General features: G+C 35.4%; 1 protein-coding gene across 2 annotated transcripts; it reads right to left on the reverse strand.

Annotated features, from left to right (window-relative positions):
* On the reverse strand, positions 1-25,408 carry LOC106142098 (MAP kinase-activated protein kinase 2). Of its 2 annotated transcripts, none has more exons than XM_013343726.2 (8): positions 25,094-25,408; positions 11,897-12,022; positions 11,322-11,459; positions 10,500-10,706; positions 9,755-10,009; positions 9,196-9,348; positions 8,582-8,641; positions 1-8,127 (listed from the first exon to the last, which is right to left on the reverse strand). In XM_013343726.2, the coding sequence occupies exons 1-8, from the start codon at positions 25,184-25,186 to the stop codon at positions 8,122-8,124; spliced, it is 1,038 nt and encodes a 345-aa protein (XP_013199180.1). In that variant the 5' UTR covers positions 25,187-25,408; the 3' UTR covers positions 1-8,121. The 2 variants fall into 2 exon arrangements, with proteins under 2 accessions (XP_013199180.1, XP_013199179.1); XM_013343725.2 differs by having other exon boundaries at positions 8,559-8,641.
* Between the last annotated feature and the right edge of the window lie 413 nt (positions 25,409-25,821).

Here is a 25,821-nt window from a genome sequence, read left to right on the forward strand (position 1 = left end):
GCTTGTTGGTCTTTTTTTATTATTAATGAAATAATTCTTATTCTATTCAATCTTAACAGTTTACTACAAAGCAAAAGTTACACCTCAACCCGGACTCCATACAAGCAGTCATTTCTTAACTTATATACTATGTGTGTTAGCATACACATCAGTAATTTAAACAAAGCGACGTCACATGTCAAACAACTCCAGTCACAATTTTATTATACGTATAGACATACATATGTTATTTTCTACATCAATTTTTTTTAATCATATAAAAAAAACAAAAGCACATACGTACACGATTTTAGGAAGAAAACATTTATTAATCTATTATTTCTATCTGTATTATAATTATTATAAATTTTACCCGTTTACGCCAAAAGTAAATTATTATTGTAAACAGTATATTATTCAGTATATTACATAGACGAATAATGATTTTTTTACGAACTAAACTTGTGTTACACTTAGGAGAAGGGTTTAGAAATTAAAACAGACTTAAAAAAGGAGTAAATCAATTGGAAACGGTTCTCGGTTTTACAAAAGTTATTTAAATGATGCACACATATAGGTCTCCAAAAATGAAGTTGTGTTTTTTTTAATTAAAAATTGAGAAAGGTTGTTTATAATTTTTGATCGTTTGCTACCTTCAATTAATGTACTTAATTGTCTTTAAGTATTTTTTCTCCGTAAGGATATTAAAACATTATATTATTATAAAAAATAAGTACTTACATCAACTTTTCAAAATGTGATGTTATTTTTTCAAATGATTTCTTTCTATCTAATGAACTGACGATTCCACCCAATGATTTATATATTACAACTAAGGTAAATGTACTTATAATAATTTGTGACTAATATTAAGTCCGTTAATTAGAAGCACATAAGTCCTCATAACTTTTCTGAATTCTAACTAGCCCTCCGCAGCATGACGCCATTTTCGCGCAAATAACTATCGCTGTCTTTCACGTCATTATAAAAAGCAATAGTTACTACTACTATGTTGCAGCGGCTTACCTAACCTGACTTTTATAGTTATTGAATCCAGAAACAGCAGTCAGAAATGAAAAGTCCGCTTTGACACCAAAACAATTTTCCCCTTATTAAAATATGTTTCAATTTTGAATGCTTACTCAAGGCCTCTACTTTTAGAAAAAGAACAATAGTTAATTATGTTTTAGCACACATACCTGTCTACAAACTCTTAACAAATTTCTTACTACTTATGATGTAGGTACTGTATGTAGGACCTCCTTTATTTATGAAGTGCAGTTACCCGCCAAAAGTTTTCAAAAATATATTTATTTGACAGCTGTCAAAACGAACTTTTTAATTCTCGACAAAAATTTGCTAAAAATATAAACAAGACAATACATAGGTATGTATATATCAGCGTATTATTCAATATCCAAAAATACATTTCATATTTACTTTTTGTAAATGGACGGCAAGAAATTTCTTCATTTAATTTTATTATTTAAGACAAAAAAATATTCCTATGAATGATGTATCATGGTCTTTAATTAAATATTTTTATTCTTTATTTTACTACCATAATGCCTACTGTTTTTCTTCTTTTTTTTTTGTGTACCTCTTTATTATTTTCTCGTGACTAGGTACCTATTATTTAATTAATTTAAAAATTTCATGAATCATAAAGTACTTAGTATACCGTAAAACGGGGCTATTTAAAATTCATGGGGCTAATTGAAATTATAAAAATAAAATATTTGGAACCTCATAACATTTTATTTTTCTACTAATTGGATATTTTGTTTTCGTCTGGCAACATTCACTCTAAAGCTGTCACCACGCAATGAAATTTTGAGGTTAGAAATGACATGTGTGTGCTGCAAAAGGGGCTTGCAAAAAATATTAAAAATATTGCTTAATTTATGGCTCTCATACTTTTATTTGGTAACTAGTTATTTTTTGAAGTAAGTTGAACATGATATTTGTATTATATCTTATGTTTCCTTGTGATTTTAATGGATTCTATAGGCTTTTTCTAACTACGTTGATTCGCCATATTTGTTTTGATTTATCAAACGGGGCTTTTTGGTACAGTTTTGGGGCTATTTAAAACATAATTCCAAATAGCCCCCTCTATGTCCGATGACAGATTTGTATACGATTTAAGGTGATGTGCCAAATAGCCCCAAACGTAACTTTCGAGTAATTAAGGCGAAGTTCTTCTGTTTTGTTCCAGTGCAATTGATCATGGTGCGTACATATACTAGGAAGTATACAAATTCCAGAAATGGCAAATCTTTTTTACCTTACCAAAATTACTCAGCGGAAAATTTACAAGTAGCAATAGAGAGTGTAAAAGAAGGAAGAATGAGTCTTACCGATGCCGCAGACACTTTTGGTGTGCCAAAGAGTACCTTAAGTAGAAAGACAAGAAATATTAACTGTACGCAAGAGACAGCAGGCCATCCAACATTATTTACGCCTGAAGAAGAGAAAGTCTTCATTAAATTTGTTTTAATAGTAGGGGAATGGGGGTTTCCGTTTGATACCACAGATCTTCGTGTATTTGCCAAGAAATATCTCGACAGACTTGGAAAAAATGTGTATAATCTAAAAGATAATATGCCAGGTTATGATTGGGCCAGAAACTTTCTTCAAAGACATAGATTACAAATTTCAAACCGTAAATCTGCACATATTTCCAGTGACCGAGCCAGATTTAGGTCAGATGATATTGATGCCTTTTTTGAGAATTATGTTAATACGGTTGAGGGTGTTCCTGCAGCGCACATCATTAACTATGATGAAACGAATTTAACAGATGATCCCGGCAATAAAAAATATATTTATAAAAGAGGATGCAAGTATCCAGAGCGGATCATAAATAGCTCGAAAACGGCAATTTCGCTCATGTTTTCGGGCACTGCATCAGGACATCTCTTACCTATTTACGTTGTCTACAAATCGGAAAATCTTTGGGATACGTGGATGGAGGGAGGACCAGAAGGGACGAGATATAATCGTTCCAAGAGCGGATGGTTTGATTCAACCTGCTTCGAAGATTGGTTTCATACCATTATAGTTCCCTATTTTCGTAATAAGCCTGGACGGAAGGTGTTGATAGGTGATAATTTATCATCACACTTTTCGGAAAGTGTAATAAAAACTTGTGAGACATTGAATATTGCATTTGTATGTCTGCCACCTAAAACAACACATTTATTACAACCTCTGGACGTCGCGTTTTTTGCTCCTTTGAAGGTATACTGGAGAGATATTCTTACCAAATGGAAAATTACCGAGGGAAGACATCACAAAACCTTAATTAAGAGTGCATTTCCTAAATTGTTGAAAAAACTTAAAAATAAATTAATCGAAAATGATGCCGAATCCAGAAATTTAATAGCAGGTTTTAATAAATCCGGACTTTACCCTGTTGATCTTAATCGTCCCAAATCTCGATTACCCCAATCTCATGTTCCAAGGTCCGAGGAAGAAATAGAGACAAGTAGTACTTCAGTTATAAAGGATATGTTGATGGAATTGCGATGTCCCGATGAGCCGACGGGAATGAGACGGAAAAAGAGATTTGTGGTTGAACCGGGAAAGAGCGTATCTTCCGACGATTTAGTACAAAATCAGTCAAAAACAAGTGCAAGATTAAAGGTGTCCGGAAAAAGAAAAGAATTAAAGAAGTCTACTTCAAACATCCTATCAGACCCATTTATTGATTCAGTTCCAGGTCCTTCTGGACTACATCAAATAAGGAGCAATAAAAATCATGATAGTGATAATTCCGATGATCAAATTGCGTCTGTTCTTATGCCTAAGTCAAAACTAACATCCTACAAGGGCATGGGAAAAGGGATCGGTAAAAAAACAAAACCTTGTAAAATATTGATTAATAAGAAGCAACAAAGTGAGAATGTAACAGAAACAGCTCTAAATGATACATTAGTTAACTCTGGTTCATTATTACAGTCATCTCTCCAAAATCCCGAAAGCCTCAAAAATTTATGTATCAGATGGGTCAATACTCACTTAATTCAAAACAATGAACTATCCGGACAAAGATCATTTATTCAAAATTTGTACGAAACCAAAAACTATGAAGCTAACGTGCCATTTATAGGTGAATTACCAGAATGCCTACTAAATAGCAGACCCACTACTAGATCTAAACCTATAATTACATCAGAAGTTATTTTTGAAGCAGGATCTTCCCAAAATATTCGTAATCGTAAGAAAATAAACGCTATACTACAAAAAGAAAATGTTGAAATTACGCAGTTTGCTTTAAATATGAAATTAAATATAGAAAATAAAGAACAAGTAACTGAAAAAAGAAAAGTCGTAGAAGAAATTACACAAGAAAGTAAAGAATTAAAAGAAATAATAGATAATGTGAAACCTAAGAAAAAAATAAAAAGTGAGACAGAGACAGCTACTAAAGTGAAAAAAAGGACGCAGAAACACATTTCTCGAAAACAAAAATGGAGGAGATCTAGTAGTGATTCCAGCTCATCTGAGATTATAATGTGTATGGCTGATTCTGATGATTCAGAATATGAAACAATGGATGATTTAATCACGGAATTTTACGAAGAAGAACAAGAAAATATAGAACCATCAATTCCCTTTGGCTTTTCTGAAATTGAATTTTTTACAGAGGATAATAATACATTAAAAATTGATTCCTGGATTTTAGCAAAATTTGCTACAAAAAAGAGCGTTAAACATTTCGTAGGAAAGATAATATTAATAAAAAACAACATTCCTGATGTCAAATTTGTGAGAAAAGTAAAGGAATCAAAATTTAATAGAGGATCGGTGTTTACTTATCCTACAGTAGATGACATTTGTACCATGAGACATTTGGATGATATTGTTCTAGTATTACCAGAGCCCAACATCTCTCGGCGAGGACAAATCATATTTGATATTGATTTGAGTAATTACCAACGTACAATAGGTTTAACTGTTTTGACTTATGGTATTTTAAATTTTATTTTCGAAGTCTTTAGACTGACTATGATTAAGACTGATTTAATGTTATGATTATAATTAAGGAAGTATCAATGCCAAATATTGTGCCTTATTTTTTGTTAAATGTTTACCTACCGCAATGACATTCACCTTCTTACAAACTTTGATGAGAACTTTGATAGTTGATTAAGTATTTGTTTATGTTTGAATTAGACCGCTGATGTCTAGAAAATATTGTTGTTTTAATACATATTATAGTTACCGAGAGACCTGATTAGATAAATAAGTACAGACATTTGATACATATTTTTGAAAGTTTTAATTATATTACCTGGGTTAACTTTATTATCAGAATTCCTACCTACTGAATTTTTAATATGGTAAACTTCCAGTTCCAATGTTCTTATTTGTTTTTTTATGTACATTTTGGAATTTTGAGAATTGGTTTATTTTTGTAATGTTTATTTTAGTGATTGTTGTTGAGTTCTCAACATTGGTTCCATAGTATAATTAAGTTGTTTGAAATAATTGGGTGAGTTGCCCTTTTGCGACTGTGATTTTAGTTATTTTACACGTTGTTTAATAATATGCGTGCCTTATTACTAGTATAGTAAAAGTTAAATTGTTTTTAAATTGCTCAGACTGTTGATGATGATGAGTGAACTGATTAGATAAATAAGTACAGTTATTTGATACTTATGAAAGTTTAAGTGTTATTAACCGGGTCAATTTTATTATTAAAGTTCCTACCTACTTAATTAATATGGTAAACTTCCAGTGTTCTTATTTGATGTTTCTTTTTTGTATCACATTTTTCATTTAAATAAACATACTTAAAGTACATTCAACAATTTCATTTAAATAATGACTTCCCCTTAAATTGTTCCAAATATATCCTACATTCTCTCCTTTAGTCCAACTGATTAATCATCGTACTTCCAAATAACCCCAATATAGTGGCACTATAGTTTTATAGTGCAAGATTTTACAACAAAATTGAACAAGAGCACTATAGACATATAGCCAGGTACACACTATCAATGTTCTGATTATCGCCAAACTGATTCAAATTAAAACTGGCCTACATTTTACTGAAATATTAAACATTTTGTGTCGATTTCCAGATAGCCCCAAAATTGCGAAAATTGGAGCAGCGCTTATAAAACAGGCTATCTTCGGAATTTTAATCAATATACGTTTGAAAATAATAGTTCCGGAAACGCCACTTCAAAATCTGTCCAAATTAATCATCAAAACAGGATTATTTAAACATAAAGTCGTTAAAAAAATTGTTTTTTACCAAATCTTGTACCAAATAGCCCCATTTTACGGTATGTATATTTTTCATTGTTTTTATCAAGAATAAATCTTTCAAAGCACGGGAAGCGCCATGGACAACCAATGCGATATAGGTATAAATATATTTCCACTACAGTATACCTATTGCAAAAGCTAACTGCAAGTAATTCAAGAATAGATTCGGTAATAGGTTCTAAATGGATCGCGGGTTCAAATCCCGAAACAACGTATTTCCTTTTCCGCTAAGCAAATAAGACTGTTTTACAATGGTCGCAACAATATTCTGTGAGTAAAATTCAAAATTCTGGGACATCCTACGTCCATAACCTTGTTCGAATCTATTCCAAAAAAATATTTTACCTAATACGTATCACACTTACTTTGCACAGAACTGTCGCTATCATAAATGAGTTTGTTGGGTAAGTTGATATGCCGTTGACTGTACTAACATATATTTATTTTTACTACAGTAAAACACAGCACCTCTTAATATATAAAGATTACATGAATTGACTATACGTTTTTGTTAATAATACACGCAAAAGCGCACGTAACGTAACTTTATATTATCTCAGACACAGTAACACGATTCGAAACGTCCGTGATAAAATAAAGGTGTTACGTGAACGTTTAAAACCTGTATTATTTATAAATAGTATAATGCAATTAAGAGTAAAAGTGCAATTTACTTAAATGTTTATGTATAATGTTATAAACTTTCCGTCCTCAAACCAAAATTTACTGCGTTGCTGCAAATGTACACGTCATTTTAAACTTTAACATTAGATTAAATCTAAAGTTAATAAGTACTTATTACATTAATAAGACTAAAAGGTTGGACTACATTTGGTTGATCTAATCAACTTTCCTATGCTTGAATTACCGGTATTTTGATACCGGTATCCTTGGTAACCTGATCGGTACCACACTAGTTTATCGACACATCCCTTTAATATAATACTTGTTCAATAAGTTTTAAAACTAAATCGGTATGAATAAAGGCTAGAACTGTACGTAATGACGCGTCGCGTTAGAACACGGCGGATACCTTAATAAGTACCGGTAATTTTTAAGGTACAGTTTTAATATTTTGCTTGAATGTTATTATATTTATATGCATTAATTTTAAGGACATATTCATCATTTCGTATAAACTTTCGTAATATGTAAAACTTAACGAAAAACGGTGCTTATTCAAAAAAAAGTACCGTTATATGTCAATATCTGTACCAAAAGTCTACTTTTTTTTCAGTCACAATTATCATTAGCTAGAGCAAGATAAATACATCAAGTCAAAGTCCAACCCTAAACTGACCATAGATTTTTGGCCCTCAGTTCAAATGACCCGTCTTTTTATTAATTCTAAATACAACCAAAATTATGTAACTTAAATTTTAAATTATTTATTTTTGACGTACATTTTATATTAATTAATATTATAAATGCGTAAGCTTGTGAGGATGTTTTATGTATAATATACTTTTATATATAAAAAGTGCAGATTTTTCATATTTTTTTTTTATTTTCACATAAAGATTGCCATACAAGGTAGCTTTATAAATCCCAGTCATATTCAGAAGTTCTAGTTTCAAACTCTTTAGAAAAGTTGATCAGATTTCAAGAACCGATGAAAATATGGATGAAATAGAAATAAGTAGTAGGTCATGGAAAAATATATGTATATGTATGTAATATCTGTATGTATATGATAAATAGGACTTGTTCAGAAAATTTGTCTGAGGTTTTAAAAGCCACCCTGTGTAAATATAAATAGGCGCTCTCTAGTGGACAAGATAAAATCTGAAGATAATTGAGGGTAGTTTGAAAGATTATTGTCGTTTAATACGAAGTCCATCTTTTCAGTTGCACCATGATTTAAACCTGTAAAAAATAATAAGAATACAAAGAAACTATATTTGGTAATAAATTTTTAGTATATTAGAAACATAACATAAAATCATGCCTCTTTCCCGGAGGGGTAGGCAGAGACTACATCTTTCCACTTGCCACGATCTCTGCATACTTTCTTCGCTTCAACCACATTCATAACTCTCTTCATGCAAGCTCGGCGGTTTCGGGTACTCTTGACCTGACCCTTTACCAGGACGTCCTTAATTTGATCAAGATACGTTCGATAGTATATTAGTTTGGTTATTTATTAAATTTATGCAAAAGATATATTGAATTTTTTTATATTTATAATTTAAAACTATATTATTTTTAATATTTCTAGTTTTATTGTTAGTTATAAAGTATGTTATAACATAAAAAAATATGTAATATAAATCAAAACACCAACTAAGAACACATACATTTATTAAGTTCAAGCCCCAACCTTATTTCGCCGCTTGTTCAGCAGCGAGTTGTTGCTGTTCTCCAAAGATTTTATTTGGACCTGAAACAAATAAAATTAAATTATTTTGTTTATTTTAATGGTAGAACTCCTTTAAAGTGCCCGGTCAAAATTCGTGAGGCGCAAGGAAACACAGGTTCAAATCCTATCTTGCTATATACCAATGACTTTATTCTTATATATATTTTACTTTATGTTTTTACTCTAACGGTTAAAGAATCGTGTGAAATCCTGCAAATTCAAGAGTTTGCTCTGCAATGATTGCGGAGGACAGACTCCCGTCGATTCATGTAGAACCTGACTCACCCAATTCAATGATCAAAAGGCACACCCTGGGCTCCTTGGGGTTCTCTCTGTCACAGGGAACGCCAGGAGGAGAAGAACATAATATAATACTCGTATTTATCCTACCAAATTAGAAAGTTTGTAACGATGTGTGGATGAGTTTGTTACTTTTTCACGCAAAATCCACTCGGCGGATTTTGATTAAATTTAGTACATGGTACATATAGACTAGTGTAACATATAAGTACTTTTATTTCGAAATTCCCTCGGCAACCCCTGGGTAGTTCAAAAACATGTTTTTGTCCGCTCACCTGATCGTAGTCAACTCGCATTGTGGCCAGCGACCTGGTCATCTCATCTTGGACCTCCGCCCACGCTTCACCCCCTTCGCGGAGGAGAGTGTGCGTGTACAGCGGCGTTTGGGGAACTTGGGTGTATTGGCGGATCCAGGGGCTAGACATGACCTACAGTAATACAACAAAGAATTAGAAAAAATACTAGTCAAAATTTGCCAGACAAAATATGTTATCCGTATTCCGTGCTAACAACTCTATTATTGTCTATACTTGAGAATAAGATAACATATATACATATATATAATCACGTCTATATCCCTTGTGGGGTAGACAGCCAACAGTCTTGAAAAGACTGATAGGCCACGATAACAAATGTTAAATTTCATTGCCCCTACCGATGGTAGGCACTACACTTTATTACACGAAATCCCAGCAAAAGGCTAGTCAAATAAATAAAAGGTTTTAATATGGTGACTAAAAAATTAATACTTTATGCATCATCTGCCAGTCACAAAGAAAAATCCATATAAGAGAAATCGTAAATCCACACGATTTGTATAAAAACATAAAGTACCTGATGAATAGTTAATCTCTTAGCTGGATCAACCGACAACATCCCACCGATAAGATTCTTCGCCTCAGATGAAACGTTGGACCACTCCGGGTCGGGGAAATCGTACTGTCCCAGACGTATACGCTTCTTCATTCCCGGGGATATAGCTAGCCCGTGGTTGGAGTAGAACGGGGGGAAGCCACATAGCAAGATGTACATGACCACGCCCAGTGACCATATGTCGCAGGATTTGTCGTATTTTTCTGGGCCTAATACCTGTAAAGGAATTTGTTTTAAATTATATATGAGAATCTCGTTTTATATGATTCAATGGCCTTTATCAATCGATTCTCGCTAATAATATTGTAAATGTACAAACCTATTTTTATGTTCGTCTGTATGTTTACAGCTTTCACGTTGTTTTTGAAATTCATTAATTAATGCTATAGAGTCATTTACTAATATTAATATTGTAATAACTGAACAGAATGCCCTACTAAATTTAATGCGTCTTTTTATATGCTTCACAAAAAATATGTTTTGATCTGATTATTCAGAGAAGTAAGCCATTCTTCAAGGATCAGGTCAAAAGTACCCGAAACCGCCGAGCTTGCATGAAGAGAGTTATGAATGTGGATGAAGCGAAGGAAGTATGCAGAGATCGTGGCAAGTGGAAAGAGGTAGTCTCTGCCTACCCCTCCGGGAAAGAGGCGTGATTTTATGTATGTATGTATGTAGGCCATTCTATTGGCAACTTTCAACCTACCTCAGGAGCAACATAATACGGGGTGTAGCAAGGAGTCTGTAGCGTGTCGGCAGGCGTCAAAGTTTCCTTCGCGAAGCCAAAGTCGGTCAGTTTGAGTAGTGCATCGGGCTGTGTACTGGTGTATAGAAGGTTCTCGGGTTTGATGTCCCGGTGGGCTATGTTCGAGTCGTGGAGGTGACGCACTGCGACGCATATTGAGTGCATTATCTGTAAAAGAAGGAAAAATGATGAGTTAATAGGATAACTAAACTTCTAGCTTCCAAGCTTGAAATTTACGAAGACTGACAATTTTCTAAAGCATGTAAAGTGGTCACTTGCATAACAATTAGTGTCAATTTGGTGGCCGTGTAGTTTCCAGCACCAATAGAAAAAATAATAGGACCACTCAGTCTCTTTCCCATGGATGTGTTAAAATGCGACTACAGAATATTCTTATAAACTTGAGATTCTTCTTTTAGGCGATGGGCTAGCAACCTGTTACTATTTGGATCTCAACTCTATCATTAAGCCAAACAGAACTGAACGTAGCCTATCAGTATTTTCAAGACTGTTGGCTCTGTCTACCCCGCAAGGGATATAGACGTGATTATTTGTATGTAATTAGCCCATTCACAGTCCACTTCGCCCAGACTCGGTTCAGTTTTTGACTATTCTACAATCGCCCGTAGTCACACAAGCTGCCGAGTTTTATAACGAGCCTTTTTTGGTCCGGTATTCTTGTGGTCAGTACCGGAACCTTTCAAGGTGGAAACTTGTACCTCAATCGGTACCGGTACTTTATATATTCGAACTATCGGTATTTTGATGATTTACTGATGTTACCTCAGCGGCCCTGCGCTCAGTAAACGCGCCCTCCCGATTATCCTGTATTCTCTGGAACAGCTCCCCACCGTCCATGCACTCCATAACGACTAAAAGGCATCGCTTGCCGCCGTAGGTGTTGTCATACACGTCTATTATCTGTAAGAAGAAAAGGTATTATTAGTAGCCAGTGAAACTACTAGTGGCGAAAGATCTTCCCTTTGGTAGCGGTCGAGCTGAATCATCGCTCCCGCTACAGACTTCATCTCTCCAATCTCTTCAAATCTCTCTCTCTCTGCCTACTTCTTTCGCAAAAACATACATACATATGGTCACGTCCATGTCCATTGCGGGGTAGACAGCGCCATCGGTCTTGAAAAGACTGAATGGCCACGTTCAGCTATTTGGCTCAATGATAGAATTGAGATTCAAATAGTGACAGGTTGCTAGGCCATCGCCTAAAAAAGAATCCCAAGTTTGTAAGCCCTGTATCCCTTAGTCGCCTTTTACGACATCCATGGGAAATAGATGGGAGTGGTCCTATTCTTTTTTAGTATTGGTGCCGGGAACCACACGGCAGTGCCGAAAATACATACCTCAACGATATGTCTACACCCGCTCGCCCGCCAGTGTAACTCGACCTCCCTCCTCGCTTTCACACTGTCGTGCAGAACTTTCAGGGCTCGCTTCGCTCCCGTGCGTTTTTCGTGACATTCCACCACCTGTAATGAGGTAAAATAAATCAATTATTATGCTACAACAAGAGGCGTGATGATGATTTATTGAGTAATTTTTGTTTTGGTGTTCAGTAATTTACAACAATTAAATTAACATTGGTTGACGGCCTCTTTGGCGCAGCGGTAGTACGCTTGTCTGTGACAATGGAGGTCCCGGGTTCGAATCCCGGCCAGGGTATGATGGGAAAAGAATTTTTTTGTGATTGGCCTGGGTCTTGGATGTTTATCTATATAAGTATTTATTATAAAATATAGTATCGTTGCGTTAGTATCTCGTAACACAAGTCGCGAACTTCGAGGCTAACTCAATCAGTGTAATTTGTCCCGTATATATTTATGTATATTATTGGTGAAATAATCGCATCAATGAACAAAAGTCTGAGATATAACGAAGTACATAACATTTTACTAGGCGAGTCTAAAACGACTATTACCTACAAAACACTTCTTAATTGTGATGTCTGAGTATTTTGTTTTTATTTTTATTCACAGATGGCATAATTATTTTTAAATAAATTAAATTTTTAAAATGACTTTTATTTATGGCGTCACTGTATTCACCGCATTCAAAAATTTCCTGTACCTATTAAATGAGTATTTTGTAAATCCTTTACATCGACTTTTTGTCAATATCTTCCAAACATACAGATATGGGTTAATTACTATTTTACAAAAGGTATAGATAATGGAATACTCATAATTAAATAATGTAGATTATTCTTCGTCCTGGCTTTAGTCCCGGTTGCATCCTCACCACTCTGGAGAGGAGCCCGGGGTATGCCTTTGACCATGGATCCTGGATTGGGTGAGTTTTTAGACGAAGCGACTTCAATCTGTCCTCCGCAGCCTTTGCAGGTAAACCTAATCCATATTGTGTCCATGATTGCACATTCAGTTGCCTGAATGTGTAGGTTTCCTCACGATGTTTTACCTCACCGTAAGAGCGTCGGTTAGTATTAAAACTAATGTACATAACTTCGAAAATAGTCATTGGTACATGGCCGGAGTGGGATTCGAACCTGTTCCTTTTGCGCCACACGCATCTTAACCACCTTACCAATTCGACCATCGACGTTCTAATGTGAATATAAAAATTTTAACCGACTTCAAAAAAGGAGGTTCTCAATTCGAGCGCATTCTCATTTTAAAACAACTACATATGTTTACTTAGAGAGATAAATCAACAAAAACAGATGTTGAACATCATATCAACGAGATGAATGAATCAGTGTGCCCAGTGTGAAATGACTTCGCTGATTCATAGCTATTTGTGTAAACAATGTACCGTATTTACGATTCCATGAAAATCACGATCATCTGAAGTAATCAGGATGTTTTCTGGTAACCCCGGTTCGTGCCGTGTGATTCCCGGAACTCATGAATTTACAAGTTAACAGCTGAACGTGGCCTTTCAGTCTTTCCAAGATCGTTGGCTCAGTCTACCCCGCAAGGGATATGGACGTCATTATATGTATGAATTTACAAGTTAAGGGTACCGTAGCTAATTCTTATATATAAGTTCATGTGTATCTCGATTATATCATAAAGCCTAACAGCTGAACGTGGCCTATCACTCTTTTCAAGACTGCTGGCTCTGTCTACCCCGCAAGGGATATGGACGTGATTATATGTATGTATGTCAATTTGGGAAGAAAATATGTATGAGGTGTGGTCAGAGATAAAACTTGACCATCGAGTCATCTTGTTACTCATACAGTTAAAAAAGGAAGCAGGTGCAGCCATCATCATAAAATCAGGTCAGGTCAAGAGTTCACTATTTTTTGTTGGGCGTATTTTTTAAATGCGCACGCGCATGACTATGTTATTAGTGCTCATGATGAACCTACTTATATTTATGCCAAATTTCGACATTGAGTTCACAACATTGGTTGACGTCAAATAAATTACTTAAACCTAAATTTACTGCCGCTTCCAAGGTGTCAGTGCAGAAGAAGCGGTAACCAAACTGCACTGCAGCATTTTCTTCAACAACGTCAACTTCACAACTATCCAAACTAAGAATAAAAATGTGTACGAGAGAATACATTGTTCAGATTAATTTATGTACCTACATGAGATTTTAATAATAAATAAAAAAAATATAAATCGCCTTTTACGACATCCATGGGAAAGAGGTGGAGTGGTCCTTTTATACATATTTTCTTTTGATGCCGGAAACCACACGGCTGTTCACAACTTTCCGAGATTAGCACATACATACACAGACACAGAAAAAATGGGAATTTAAAATATGTAGTGGCGACTAAGGGGTTGACTTACAAACTTGGTATCAGTCTTTGCAAGACCGTTGGCACTGTCTACCCCACAAGGGATATAGACGTGACCGAATGTATGTAATGGTTATAATATTGATTGATTAGGGTATCTCACCATCATCAAGGAAATTTAATCAGAACCGAGACCAAAAAGTTTTGTAATTAAAATTGATGTTGGACGTTAACAAAATATTGAATTATAATACAATCAATAGATAACAGCTACCCTAATATTACGGTGGGACCATCAGACGCCATAACTTTCTTGCACTTGCCAAGGATTTTCGGTAAATTGGTAATAAATCATCAGCCATCAGTCTTTCCAAGACTGTTGGCTCTGTCCACCCCGAAAGGGATATAGACATAATTATATGTATTTATATAGTCAGGATTGCAACAATATTTTCAAAGTTACCGTTTCAACGGTTATTGATTACCGAAGGTGGGGGGGATGGGGATGTGGGACCCCCCCCCCCCCCCCACCACGGGTCTGAGGAAAACAAGTAAAGTTATTCTAGGGCCTACGCAAGTTTGCCAACGATTAATTCAGTTTCACATTGGTCGATAAACACATACATACATATAATCACATCTATATCCCTTGCGGGTTCGACAGAGCCAACAGGCTTGAAAAGACCGCGTTCAGATATATGGCTTTACAATGGAATTGCGTGATTAATATAGTGACTGGTTAGTCATCCTATCCCTTAGTCGCATTTTACAAAAACCATGGGAAAAGATGGAGTAATCATATACTACAGGGAACCACACGGCACTTCGTAAAAATTTTTCTAAATTAAATAATTACTGCCAGGTTTGAACCCAGGCCAGGGCATCATGAGAAAAGAACTTTTTCTGATTGGCCTGGATCTTGGATGTTTATCTTTATAAGTTTTTATTATAAAATATAGTATCGTTGAGTTAGCATCTCGTATCATATTGTAACTCAAGTCTCGAACTTACTTCGAGGCTAACTCAATCTGTGTAATTTGTTTCGTATATATTATATACTAGCTGTGCCCGCGACTTGGTCCGCGTGGAATAGTTATTTTGGGCATCCAGGAGAAATTATTTTCCCCGTTTTTTTCACAGTTTCCATTATTTCCACGCTCCAAATAGTTGCAGCGTGATGATAAATAGCCTAAAGCCTTCCTCGATAAAAAACGAACCAGTAGCTCCTGAGATTAGCGCGATCAAACAAACATACAAACAAACAAACTCTTCAGCTTTATAATATTAGTATAGATATTATATACTACCACTCGCCACTCCACTGGTCGCTACACTTTACTCGACCAATCTAAACTTCTGATAACATTTGTTTTCATAACATTAAATTCAATAGGTTAACAGATGCTGTATTTCTTAATATTCTTTACCCTCTAGCCCTGTTTTCTTGACTTTTATATAACAAGAACAAGCCGTGTGGTTTCCGACGCTTTAGAATAGAACCTCTCCATGTCGTAGAAGGCGACTAAAGGATATGCTAATAAACTTTCCTCTTGTTAATGATGGACTAGCAACCTGTCACTATTTGAATCTCAATTCTATCGTTAACCATATTATATATAGTGCCGTGTGGTTCCAGGCACCAATAAAAAAATAATAAGACCATTCCATCTCGTTCCATGGATGTCAAAAAGGCGACTAAGGGATCGGCTTACACACTTGGAATTCATATTTTAGCCGATGGGCTAGCAACCTGTCACTATTTGAATCTCAATTCCATCATAAACCATGCAGCTGAACGTTTCTTTTCAAGACCGTTGGCACTGTCTACCCCGCTGCATGTGTATGTAAAGTCAACAGATAGTATCGGAACAATTAGTCACTACCACTCTACGGATTCGCCTACACGTAATTAGTCGAGACACGAAGATAACTGACGTCTTACGCAGTGACGTCACGAGACATGTGACTTATCCTATACATACATATAATCACGTCTATATCCCTTGCGGGGTAGACAGAGCCAACAGTCTTGAAAAGACTGATAGGCCACGTTCAGCTGTTTGGCTTTATGATGGAATTGAGACTTATCCTATCCTACTAATATTATAAATGCGAAAGTTTGTGAGTATGTCAGGATGTCAGTATGGATGTTTGTTACTCTTTCACGCAAAAACTACTGAACCGATTACGATGAAGTTTGGTATATGTAGGTAGGTGAAGACTCAGAATAACATATAAACTACTTTTTAACCCGGAGTTCCCGCGGGATTGATTCCACGGGTACGAAGTCGCGGGCGGCCTCTAGTCATATACATATATATCGATACTATTGTTTTTATCGACCATCGATATTGGAATATCGAGCGGCAACACTAGTTATACAGCATTGCGTTGTAATTACGTCTTAGTTACTGATGGGAAATAACGAATGCGAATTTTGCGTCACAATCGCTTCCTTGTCATAATTGCAGTTTTTATAGTCTTTTTAGTCGCTCGGTGACGACGGATCATTTTCACGTGGGCGTTTAATACTTGTAGTATTTACTAGCTGTGCCCGCGACTTTGTCCGCGTGGAATAGTTACTTTGGGCATCTTTGAACCCCTCAAGAATGAATAATTGTATGTTTTCTCTTATGGTGCAATAAAGAGTTTTATCTATCTATCTATCTAATAATATTCCCCGTTTTTTTTTCTTATAGTTATAGTTGCAGCGTGCTGCGTGATGTTATATAGCCTAAAACCTTACTCGATAAATGGTCTATTCAACGCAAAAAGAATTTTTAAATTCGAACCAGTAGTTTCTGAGATTAGCGCGTTCAAACAAACAAACAAACTCTTCAGCTTTATAATATTAGTATATATACGTACGTTATTAATACATACGATGTTTTACGCGCCATTCCCACATGTAAGTTTGTATAGTGATAACTGTTATCAGTTGTCGTGTCGCAGATAGTAAGCAGTAACGATCGAATATAGGGTTTTGAGGGAGACTAAGGTAACTTTTGCAATGCAATATAATAGCTGTAGGCCATTTTTGTTTATTGAAGTTAAAGTACCTACCTACTTAAAAAAAACTGTAGGTACCTACGTTGTTTTTAAAAAAAAATAATTAAAAAAAAATACTTTTTAAATTTTTTCTAAATATAGACATGAGAATAAAAAGAAAATAAAATAATTAACATGATGTATTTAAATTATACTTGTCTATTATAACAATACTTTATTTTACAATTTTTTCTATTTTAATTAAAAGATATTTTAAGATTATTTTTATTTTTAATATTTTTCTTGGTGCAATAAAGTTATTATGTGTGTTATATTTATTTAATTTTTAAGCACCATTAAATACGTGCTACTTATAAGGTATACTAGAGACCGCCCGCAACTTCGTCCGCGTGGAATCAATCCCGCGGGAACTCCGGGATAAAAAGTAGCCTATATGTTATTCTGGGTCTTCAGCTACCTACATACCAAATTTCATCGTAATCGGTTCAGTAGTTTTTGCGTGAAAGAGTAACAAACATTCATACTGACATCCTGCCATACAAACTTTCGCATTTATAATATTAGTAGGAAGTAGGATAAACTTTGTATTCCTAAAATTTACGACACAGCCTCGGCAAGAATGTGCAATGTAAAAATAAATAAATATATACAGGACAAATTACACATATTGAGTTAGCCTCGAAGTAAGTTCGAGACTTGTGTTATGAGATACTAACTCAACGATACTATATTTTATAATAAATACTTATATAGATAAACAAGACCAAGACCCAGGCCAATCAGAAAAAGTTGTTTTCTCATCATGCCCTGGCCGGGACTCGAACCCGGGACCTCGGGTGTCACAGACAAGCGTACTACCGCTGCGCCACAAAGGCCGTCGATGAATGTGATCTTGGCAAGAATGTGCATTAAGAAATGTGAAATCGATTCATAATTCTTCGATTAGTCACATCTATATATAGAGGCTTTAATGTTAACGCACTCTAGTTTGATCATGAACTTAAGACCGCAAAAACGATGTTTATAGATGGGTCCTGAGGTCTAGTAGTTTGAGATTGAGAGAGATTGTCATATTTACCCCCGACCAGTCAGCTAGTGAGATCCTTTTGGTAAGTTTTGATCACATCATGAATGTACTTACGTATAATCTCGTTTTTATCCCTGACGGGGTAGACAGAACCAACAGTCTAGCAGACTGAAAGGCCACACTCAGCTGTATGGCTTAATGGTGGATATGAGAATCAAGTAGTGACAGGGTGTTAGCACATTGCCCAAAAAAATCCCAGACGTGGCGTTTCAGTATTTGCGAGACTGGTGTCTCTGTCTACTACGTAAGGAATAAAGACGTGATTATAAATAAACTAGCGACCCGCCCCGGCTTCGCACGGGTGCAAAATTATAAATGTTATTATACATAAAAACCTTCCTCTTGAAGCACTCTACCTGTTACAAAAAAACCGCATCAAAATCCGTTGCGTAATTTTAAAGATTTAAGCATACAGACAAACAGACTAAAATAGCGACTTTGTTTTATACTATGTAGTGATAGAGATTATAAATAAATAGATAAATAAAAAAAATATTTAAATATATAAGATTAAAAGGTCACGTCTGTCTTCGTGTTGGAATGCCTTGTGAACTCATGATGCCCTCAATACGGCAAGGGCGCGCGGAGGGGTTTTAGTGGGTGAGCTGTCACACTATGTGCCAAGAGTCTCGCACTCTCTCGGGTGAATACTTGGGAGAGTCGTCGGAATAAAAGTTATTGGATGTCGTAAAAGGCGACTAAGGGATAGGCTTTTAAAATTGCGATCCTTTTTTTAGGCAACAACAGGTTAGCAATCTGTCACTATTTGGATCTCAATTCTATCATTAAGCCGAGCAGCTGAACGTGGCCATTCAGTCTTATCGGGACTATCGGCTCTGTCTACCCCGTAAGGGATATACACGTGACTATATGTATGTATGTATGTATAAAAGTTATTGCCCTTAAAAAAAAGGCGTACAGATTAGTTTTTCGCCACGGCAGAGCCTATCTATAGACAACAACATATGCAAGCGATTGCGTCATCGCATTGCAAGGCAGACCAGTGTGGGAAGACGTTTAACTGATAAAAATTTTACTTTGGAATTCTTAACCTAGCAGTAAGTAACTTTTTTTAGATGAAAGAATTGTACAAACATACAATACTGTTTGGTTTCCACTATTATAAATAGAACCGCATACGTACATTTCATCATGTCTTTATCCTTTACGGGGTAGACAGAGCCAACAGTCTCACAAAGACTGAAAGGCCTCGTTCAGCTGTTAGGCTTAATGATAGGATTGAGATTCTAATAGTGACAGGTTGTCCATCGCCTAAAAGAAGAATCCCAAGTTTATAAGCCTATCCCTTAGTCGCCTTTTACGACATCCATGGGAAAGAGATGGAGTGGTCCTATTCTTTTTTGTATTGATGCCGGGAACCAAACGGCATTAATCACGGCGGCTAAGTTAAGTAAATAAATGGCGTTATTTACGTAGTAAACTATAAATGAAACTACCCGAAATTAATAAAGGTCATTACATAAAGGTATTTATAATACATACATACATACATAAAATCACGCCTCTTTCCCGGAGGGGTAGGCAGAGACTACCTCTTTCCACTTGCCACGATCTCTGCATACTTCTTTCGCTTCGTCCACATTCATAACTCTCTTCATACAAGCTCGGCGGTTTCGGGTACTTTTGACCTGACCCTTATTATTATTATTTATAATGTTTATAAATACTTCAAAAGATCCTTTTATCTGCGTAGTGGTTAGGAATAGAGGGCTTGGTCCGTTAAACTACATATGTGGAGCGTTGGTGGTCGAATAGGTAAGGTGCCCGGTTAAAATGCGTGATGCAAAGAAAGTCACAGGTTCAAATACCACCTCGGCCATGTACCAATGACTATTTTAAACGAACCGATGCTCAGACATCGTGAGGAAACTTGCACACTCAGGCAACTGTATCTTGGCCTTACAGTCTTTTCAAGACTTTGCTTATTTGTAAGGGTGGGAGTGGGAGGGTGATTGTATATACCAGATATATTATGTCTGTAAAAAAATAATTACTAATGTTTTTTATTCTTCGTAAATTATCCTACTAGGTACTATTATCCTACTACTATTATAAAGGCGAAAGTTTGTATGGATGTATGGATGTTTGTTACTCTTTCACGCAAAAACTACTGAACCGATTACCATGAAATTTGGTATGTAGGTAGCTGAAGACCCAGAATAACACATAGGCTACTTTTTATCCCAGAGTTCCCGCGGGATTGATAGGGTTTCCATGCGGACGAAGTCGCGGGCGGCCTCTAGTACATAATAGATCCAAAACATAACAAATGATAACCTTGAACTATTGACGGAGCGATTCCATTTTGCTTATCTACAGCCTTGGCCAAAAGTTTTAGGCACCCCTTAAAAATACACAATGCATGTTTACTATTGAAACAATGAATAAATACTTATCTTTAATGTATTGTCAGGGTCATAAAACGTTACCTGGCACAGTAGGTGGCATATTTTGAGGTCATGAAAAACCCTGGTCACCGAAAACAAAAGATTTCAGTTTTTTGTAATCTCATCAGTGATTATATGACCAGTTGTGTTCTAGACTTCAACTAGTAAACGAGCTGTCATTTTTTTTGAGCGACAAATTGACATCATATTAATTCTAAAATGCCCAAAAAAAGTAAAATTACTATTGAAAATCGAGTGAAAATTGAACTTTTACACGAACAAGGGCGATCCCAGAAAGAAATCGCCAAGTTGGTGAAATGTTCGCGTTGCGCTGTACAGTCGGCCATCAAACGGTTTACTGAGACCGGTACCCACGACGACAAACCACGAGCAGGCCGAAAACGTGTGACTACGGATCGCGAAGATAGAAAATTGGTTCGAGAGTCACTGAAAAATAGGAAGAAAACTTCATCCGCGCTTGCTGCTGCCTTGTCAGATGAAGCTGGAAAGTCAATAAGTTCGCGAACCGACACAAGAAGACTCGGGGAAGCAGGCCTAAAAGGGTGCAAAGCCAGGAAGAAGCCTTGGCTGTCAGAAACTAATTAAAAGAAGCGCCTAGAATAGCTTTACAGTACCAACATTTCACAGAGGAAGATTGGGCTAATGTGGTGTGGTCTGATGAATCTAACTTTAAGGTGAGTCAATTCTAGTAGTTTTCTTATAATTAAGAACGTTTCCTTTTTAGTTCCACTCTAATATTACAAATTATAATCAATTTCCTAATAGGTATTGTTTTTTCCTCAACCAGGTTTTTGGAACACCGGGTGTGACCTTTGTGAGGCGACGTATGGGCGCAGAATACCATGCAGATTACGTTGTACCTACTGGCAAGCACGGCAGAGGTAGCATTATGATCTGGGGCTGCATGGCTGCCGATGGCGTTGGTGAAATGTTTGTTTGTGAAGGTCGTATGAATAGTGAAAAGTACATCCAAGTACTCAAAACTCCTCTAATACCTTCGCTAATAAGCATTTACGGTGACACCAACCTAGACGGCGTCATTTTTCAGCAAGACAACGCACCGTGTCATAAGTCAGGGATTGTGATGCGTTGGTTTGTTGAAAATAATATTGAGGTGCTGGATTGGCCGATGCAGTCTCCAGACCTCAACCCAATTGAGCATCTTTGGGGTATTTTAAAGCAGAGGATCAAGGAGCATAGTATTTCATCAAAAAGTGCATTAAAAATGCATTAGTTTAAGAATGGAACATTATTTCTAGGAATGAGTGTACAAAGTTAGTACGCAGCATGCCGGCTCGAATCAGTGCAGTAATAAAATCTAAAGGTTGACCTACTAGATTTTAAGCTTTTCTTGTTTATATCAACCTAATTTTTAAGAAATAAATAAATATAGAAAATAAAAGTTGTTTTACTTCATTATTTTAATAAAAATTGGGGGTGCCTAATACTTTTGGCCAAGGCTGTATTTTATGATTTTATTATAATTTTCGCATCGTCACATCACGCACTAGGACTAGGAAATAGTCCATTTCAAAAATAATTTATTTTTTCGTTCAGCCATATAATCACGTCTATATGCCTTGCGGGGTAGGCAGAGCCAGCATTATTGAAAGACTGATAGACCAGCTTAATGATAGAATTGAGATTCACACAGTGACAGGTTGGTAGCTCATCGCCTAAAAGAAGAATCCCAATTTATAAGCCTTAGTTGCTTTTTACGACATCCATGGGAAAGAGACGGAGTGGTGGTATTCTTTTTTGTACTGGTGCCGGGAACCACACGGCACCTATCTACTTTTGCAAAAAAAATATTTCTGCCTACCCCTCCGGGAAAGAGGCTTGATTTTATGTTAGTTTAGAAAAAAGATTAAGCGAATGAAAGATAAAACACTAAATTGGAGTTTATAGTATTTTTTTATCAATATTACGTATACATGAGTATCTAAAAGGCGTTTTGTTAATATTGTGAAATATAGATATAGAAAAAAAATCACTACAAGATAATACATCAGGTCGTCAAGACTATACTATACTAATATTATTAAGCTGAAGAGTTTGTTTGTTTGTTTGAACGCGCTAATCTCAGGAACTACTGGTTCGAATTGAAAAATTATTTGTGTGTTGAATAGACCATTTATCGAGGAAGGCTTTAGGCTATATTACATTACGCTGCAACTATTAGGAGCGAAGAAATAATGGAAAATGTGAAAAAAAACGGGGAAAATTATTCACCCCTGAGGGCTTCAATGATGCCCAAATTAACTATTCCACGCGGACGGAGTCGCGGGCACAGCTAGTATGTTATAATAATTGATTATACACTATCGCATTAGATTAAGTCTGTAATGGTAGATGTAAGAAAGTAAATAAATAAATTATTAGGAGGACAAAGAGTTCTTCTCACGCAGACAGAAACTAATAATAAATAAAACTCGCGTGTTAAGAAAATATTTTTACTTGAGTTACTTATAGGCTTGAAGAATCACTTGAAAACAACATTCACCTATATAATTGTGAGAATACCGCATAAAGATGATAATAAGGATTATGCAAGCTACTGAGTCACTGTGGTGTCGCTTATTATCACAATTAAATGTACACTAGCGACCCGCTCCGACTTCGCACAGGTAGCATTTAATAAATTATTATGAAACTTCTTCAGAAAACACTCTTTCCAACATTTCAAACAGGAAGGAAATCCGTGCTCAACTTTCCTAGATTAACACATACATACAAACAGAAAAAATAGGGGGGACTTTACAATATGTAGTGATAGTGAACATACATATATATAAGACAATGTCTTTACCCCTGTCTGTCAGTTGTCCCAGGTTCGACACCTGGCATTTTTCTGGCATTATTAGTATGATAACGAAAAGAATTAATGACCTGTTTCACTTCACACTATATCCCTTGTGGGGTAGACAGATCCAACAGTCAGTGAAAATACTGATAGACCTCATTCAGCTGTTTGGCTTAGTGATAGAATTGGGAGGTTGCTAGCCCATTGCCTAAAAAAAGAATCCCAAGTTTATGAGCATATTCTTCAGTCGCCTTTTACGACATTCATAGGAAAGAGATGGAGTGGTCCTATTCTTTTTTTCTATTGGTGCCGGGAACCACATGGCGCAAGATATTAGAAACATGTTATAATTGTTATTACTGTATTTAATGACAACCAGGATAAAATGTAAGAAGTATGGCAGATAAATGAATATATTAATAGATAACTGACTAGTAGGCTGTTTTCCTGATTCTTATTCATATATTAAAAACTGCATTCTCAATAAGAACTATCACAGAATTATATTTATACTAGCTATTGCTTCACTTCCATGGGAAAAAGTAGCCTTTGGGAGCGACAAAGGCTAAGGTCTATTCTATATCTGTGTCAAATTTCGTAAAAATCACTCCCATAGTTTTTGAGTTTATTCATTACAAACATACAAAAATGCACATCTTTTATCATTATCAATAGTGTGGAATATGTAACTGATAGTTGGCTTATATTTACTTTTGCTTGTAGGATTTGGTCTTACGGGAATAACTGGTAAAACATTAGCATATATTTGATCCTGAGAGTTATTTACTGTGTCCAAATCAGTTTCACTTGAAGTAAAAATTTTCTGTATGACTTGTCAAGAGATGTTCAAGTTAATTGATATGAGGTTGATTGTAGCCCACATAATTAAAGAACTTTCTAAAAAAGAATTCTCTTGCAGTTCCATACAAATTTGTGACTTTTTCCTTATAAAATGAGTCAAGTTTCATAGGTCAATTTGATTCAAAGGTGTCATTAAAAATTATCACAATATTATGCCTATTAATAACTTTGGATATGTAAAGCAATCAGGAATTTATAGACATTTAACTTTTATTTATTATAAATAAGGAATTTGTAGATGTTTAACACAAAAGAGATGTGAAAGGTAATTGACATATGGCTGACTGTAGCCAATTAAAAAACTTTTATGGAATGTTACACAATTTTTCAAAAGATTTATCTTGCAGTTCCAATAAAATTAGTGACTTTTTCATATAAATGAGTCAAGTTTCATAGGTCAATTTGATAAAGTGTCATTAAAAAATAATCGCAATTTGGATGAATCAATTAGGAATTTTTAGATATTTTTAACCAGGTAGGTACCTAGGTACTTTATGACTTGTTAATCGTTTTGTAAATCACCGTCATTTATTTGACAAACTAAACGGAATCTATTTTAGATTTTGACGTCATATGTAAACAACACATTCGAAATTTGAAAAGAATATTTTCTTTTTAATTAAACAGGACTTAACCTACCTTCCCGTTGATGCCAAGGCCGAGTACAGTGTTGGAGATGTCGTAATCTTCTGTAATTGGTGAAGTTTTCGGAGTTTTGTTAAAATTATTCATGTTTCACAGAGCACCTATGTACACTACAAAATCTTATTAGGTTCTTTTTTACACCAGCTATCACTGATTTCACTCACGATTTGTTTGTTTATGTTACGATGTTTCAGAATGTTAATTACAAAAAAAAACTCGTGTCACGGACCGCCGAGTGGACACGGTTTATTATCTAATTTTACGCGGATGACAAATTATCCTCGTAGCGTTGAAGTTGAGCAATCGACAATGTTGCCATTCTCTATCCTTCAAAAACATACCTAACATTGAATCTAGTATTGCCAGTAGCGTGTGCTTTTTTATACCATTTATTTATGTAATGTAATAGGCTATTTGACTGTATTTAAAATATACATTTCTTTTATGTCATCAGTCTGAATATTATTTTTTTGGAGCTATTTGTAATAACGCGAGATAAAAATATTGCATTATTTTAACAAAATCCGTCTCAGAAAATTAGGTTTTTTTATACAGCTGTCACGTGACTAAAAACGAACGTGATTGGCTATTTCTATTATGACGTCAATTATCTATAAACAGACTGTGGATCGTACCGTTCCTTAGTGTTCGCTATTATTTTTCAAGATTTTATAAGTGTTTGATCGCTCAGGATTACTCAGATAACATAGGTATTTAATAAT

Source organism: Amyelois transitella, chromosome 30, assembly GCF_032362555.1.
Source record: "Amyelois transitella isolate CPQ chromosome 30, ilAmyTran1.1, whole genome shotgun sequence".
Taxonomy (NCBI): domain Eukaryota; kingdom Metazoa; phylum Arthropoda; class Insecta; order Lepidoptera; family Pyralidae; genus Amyelois; species Amyelois transitella.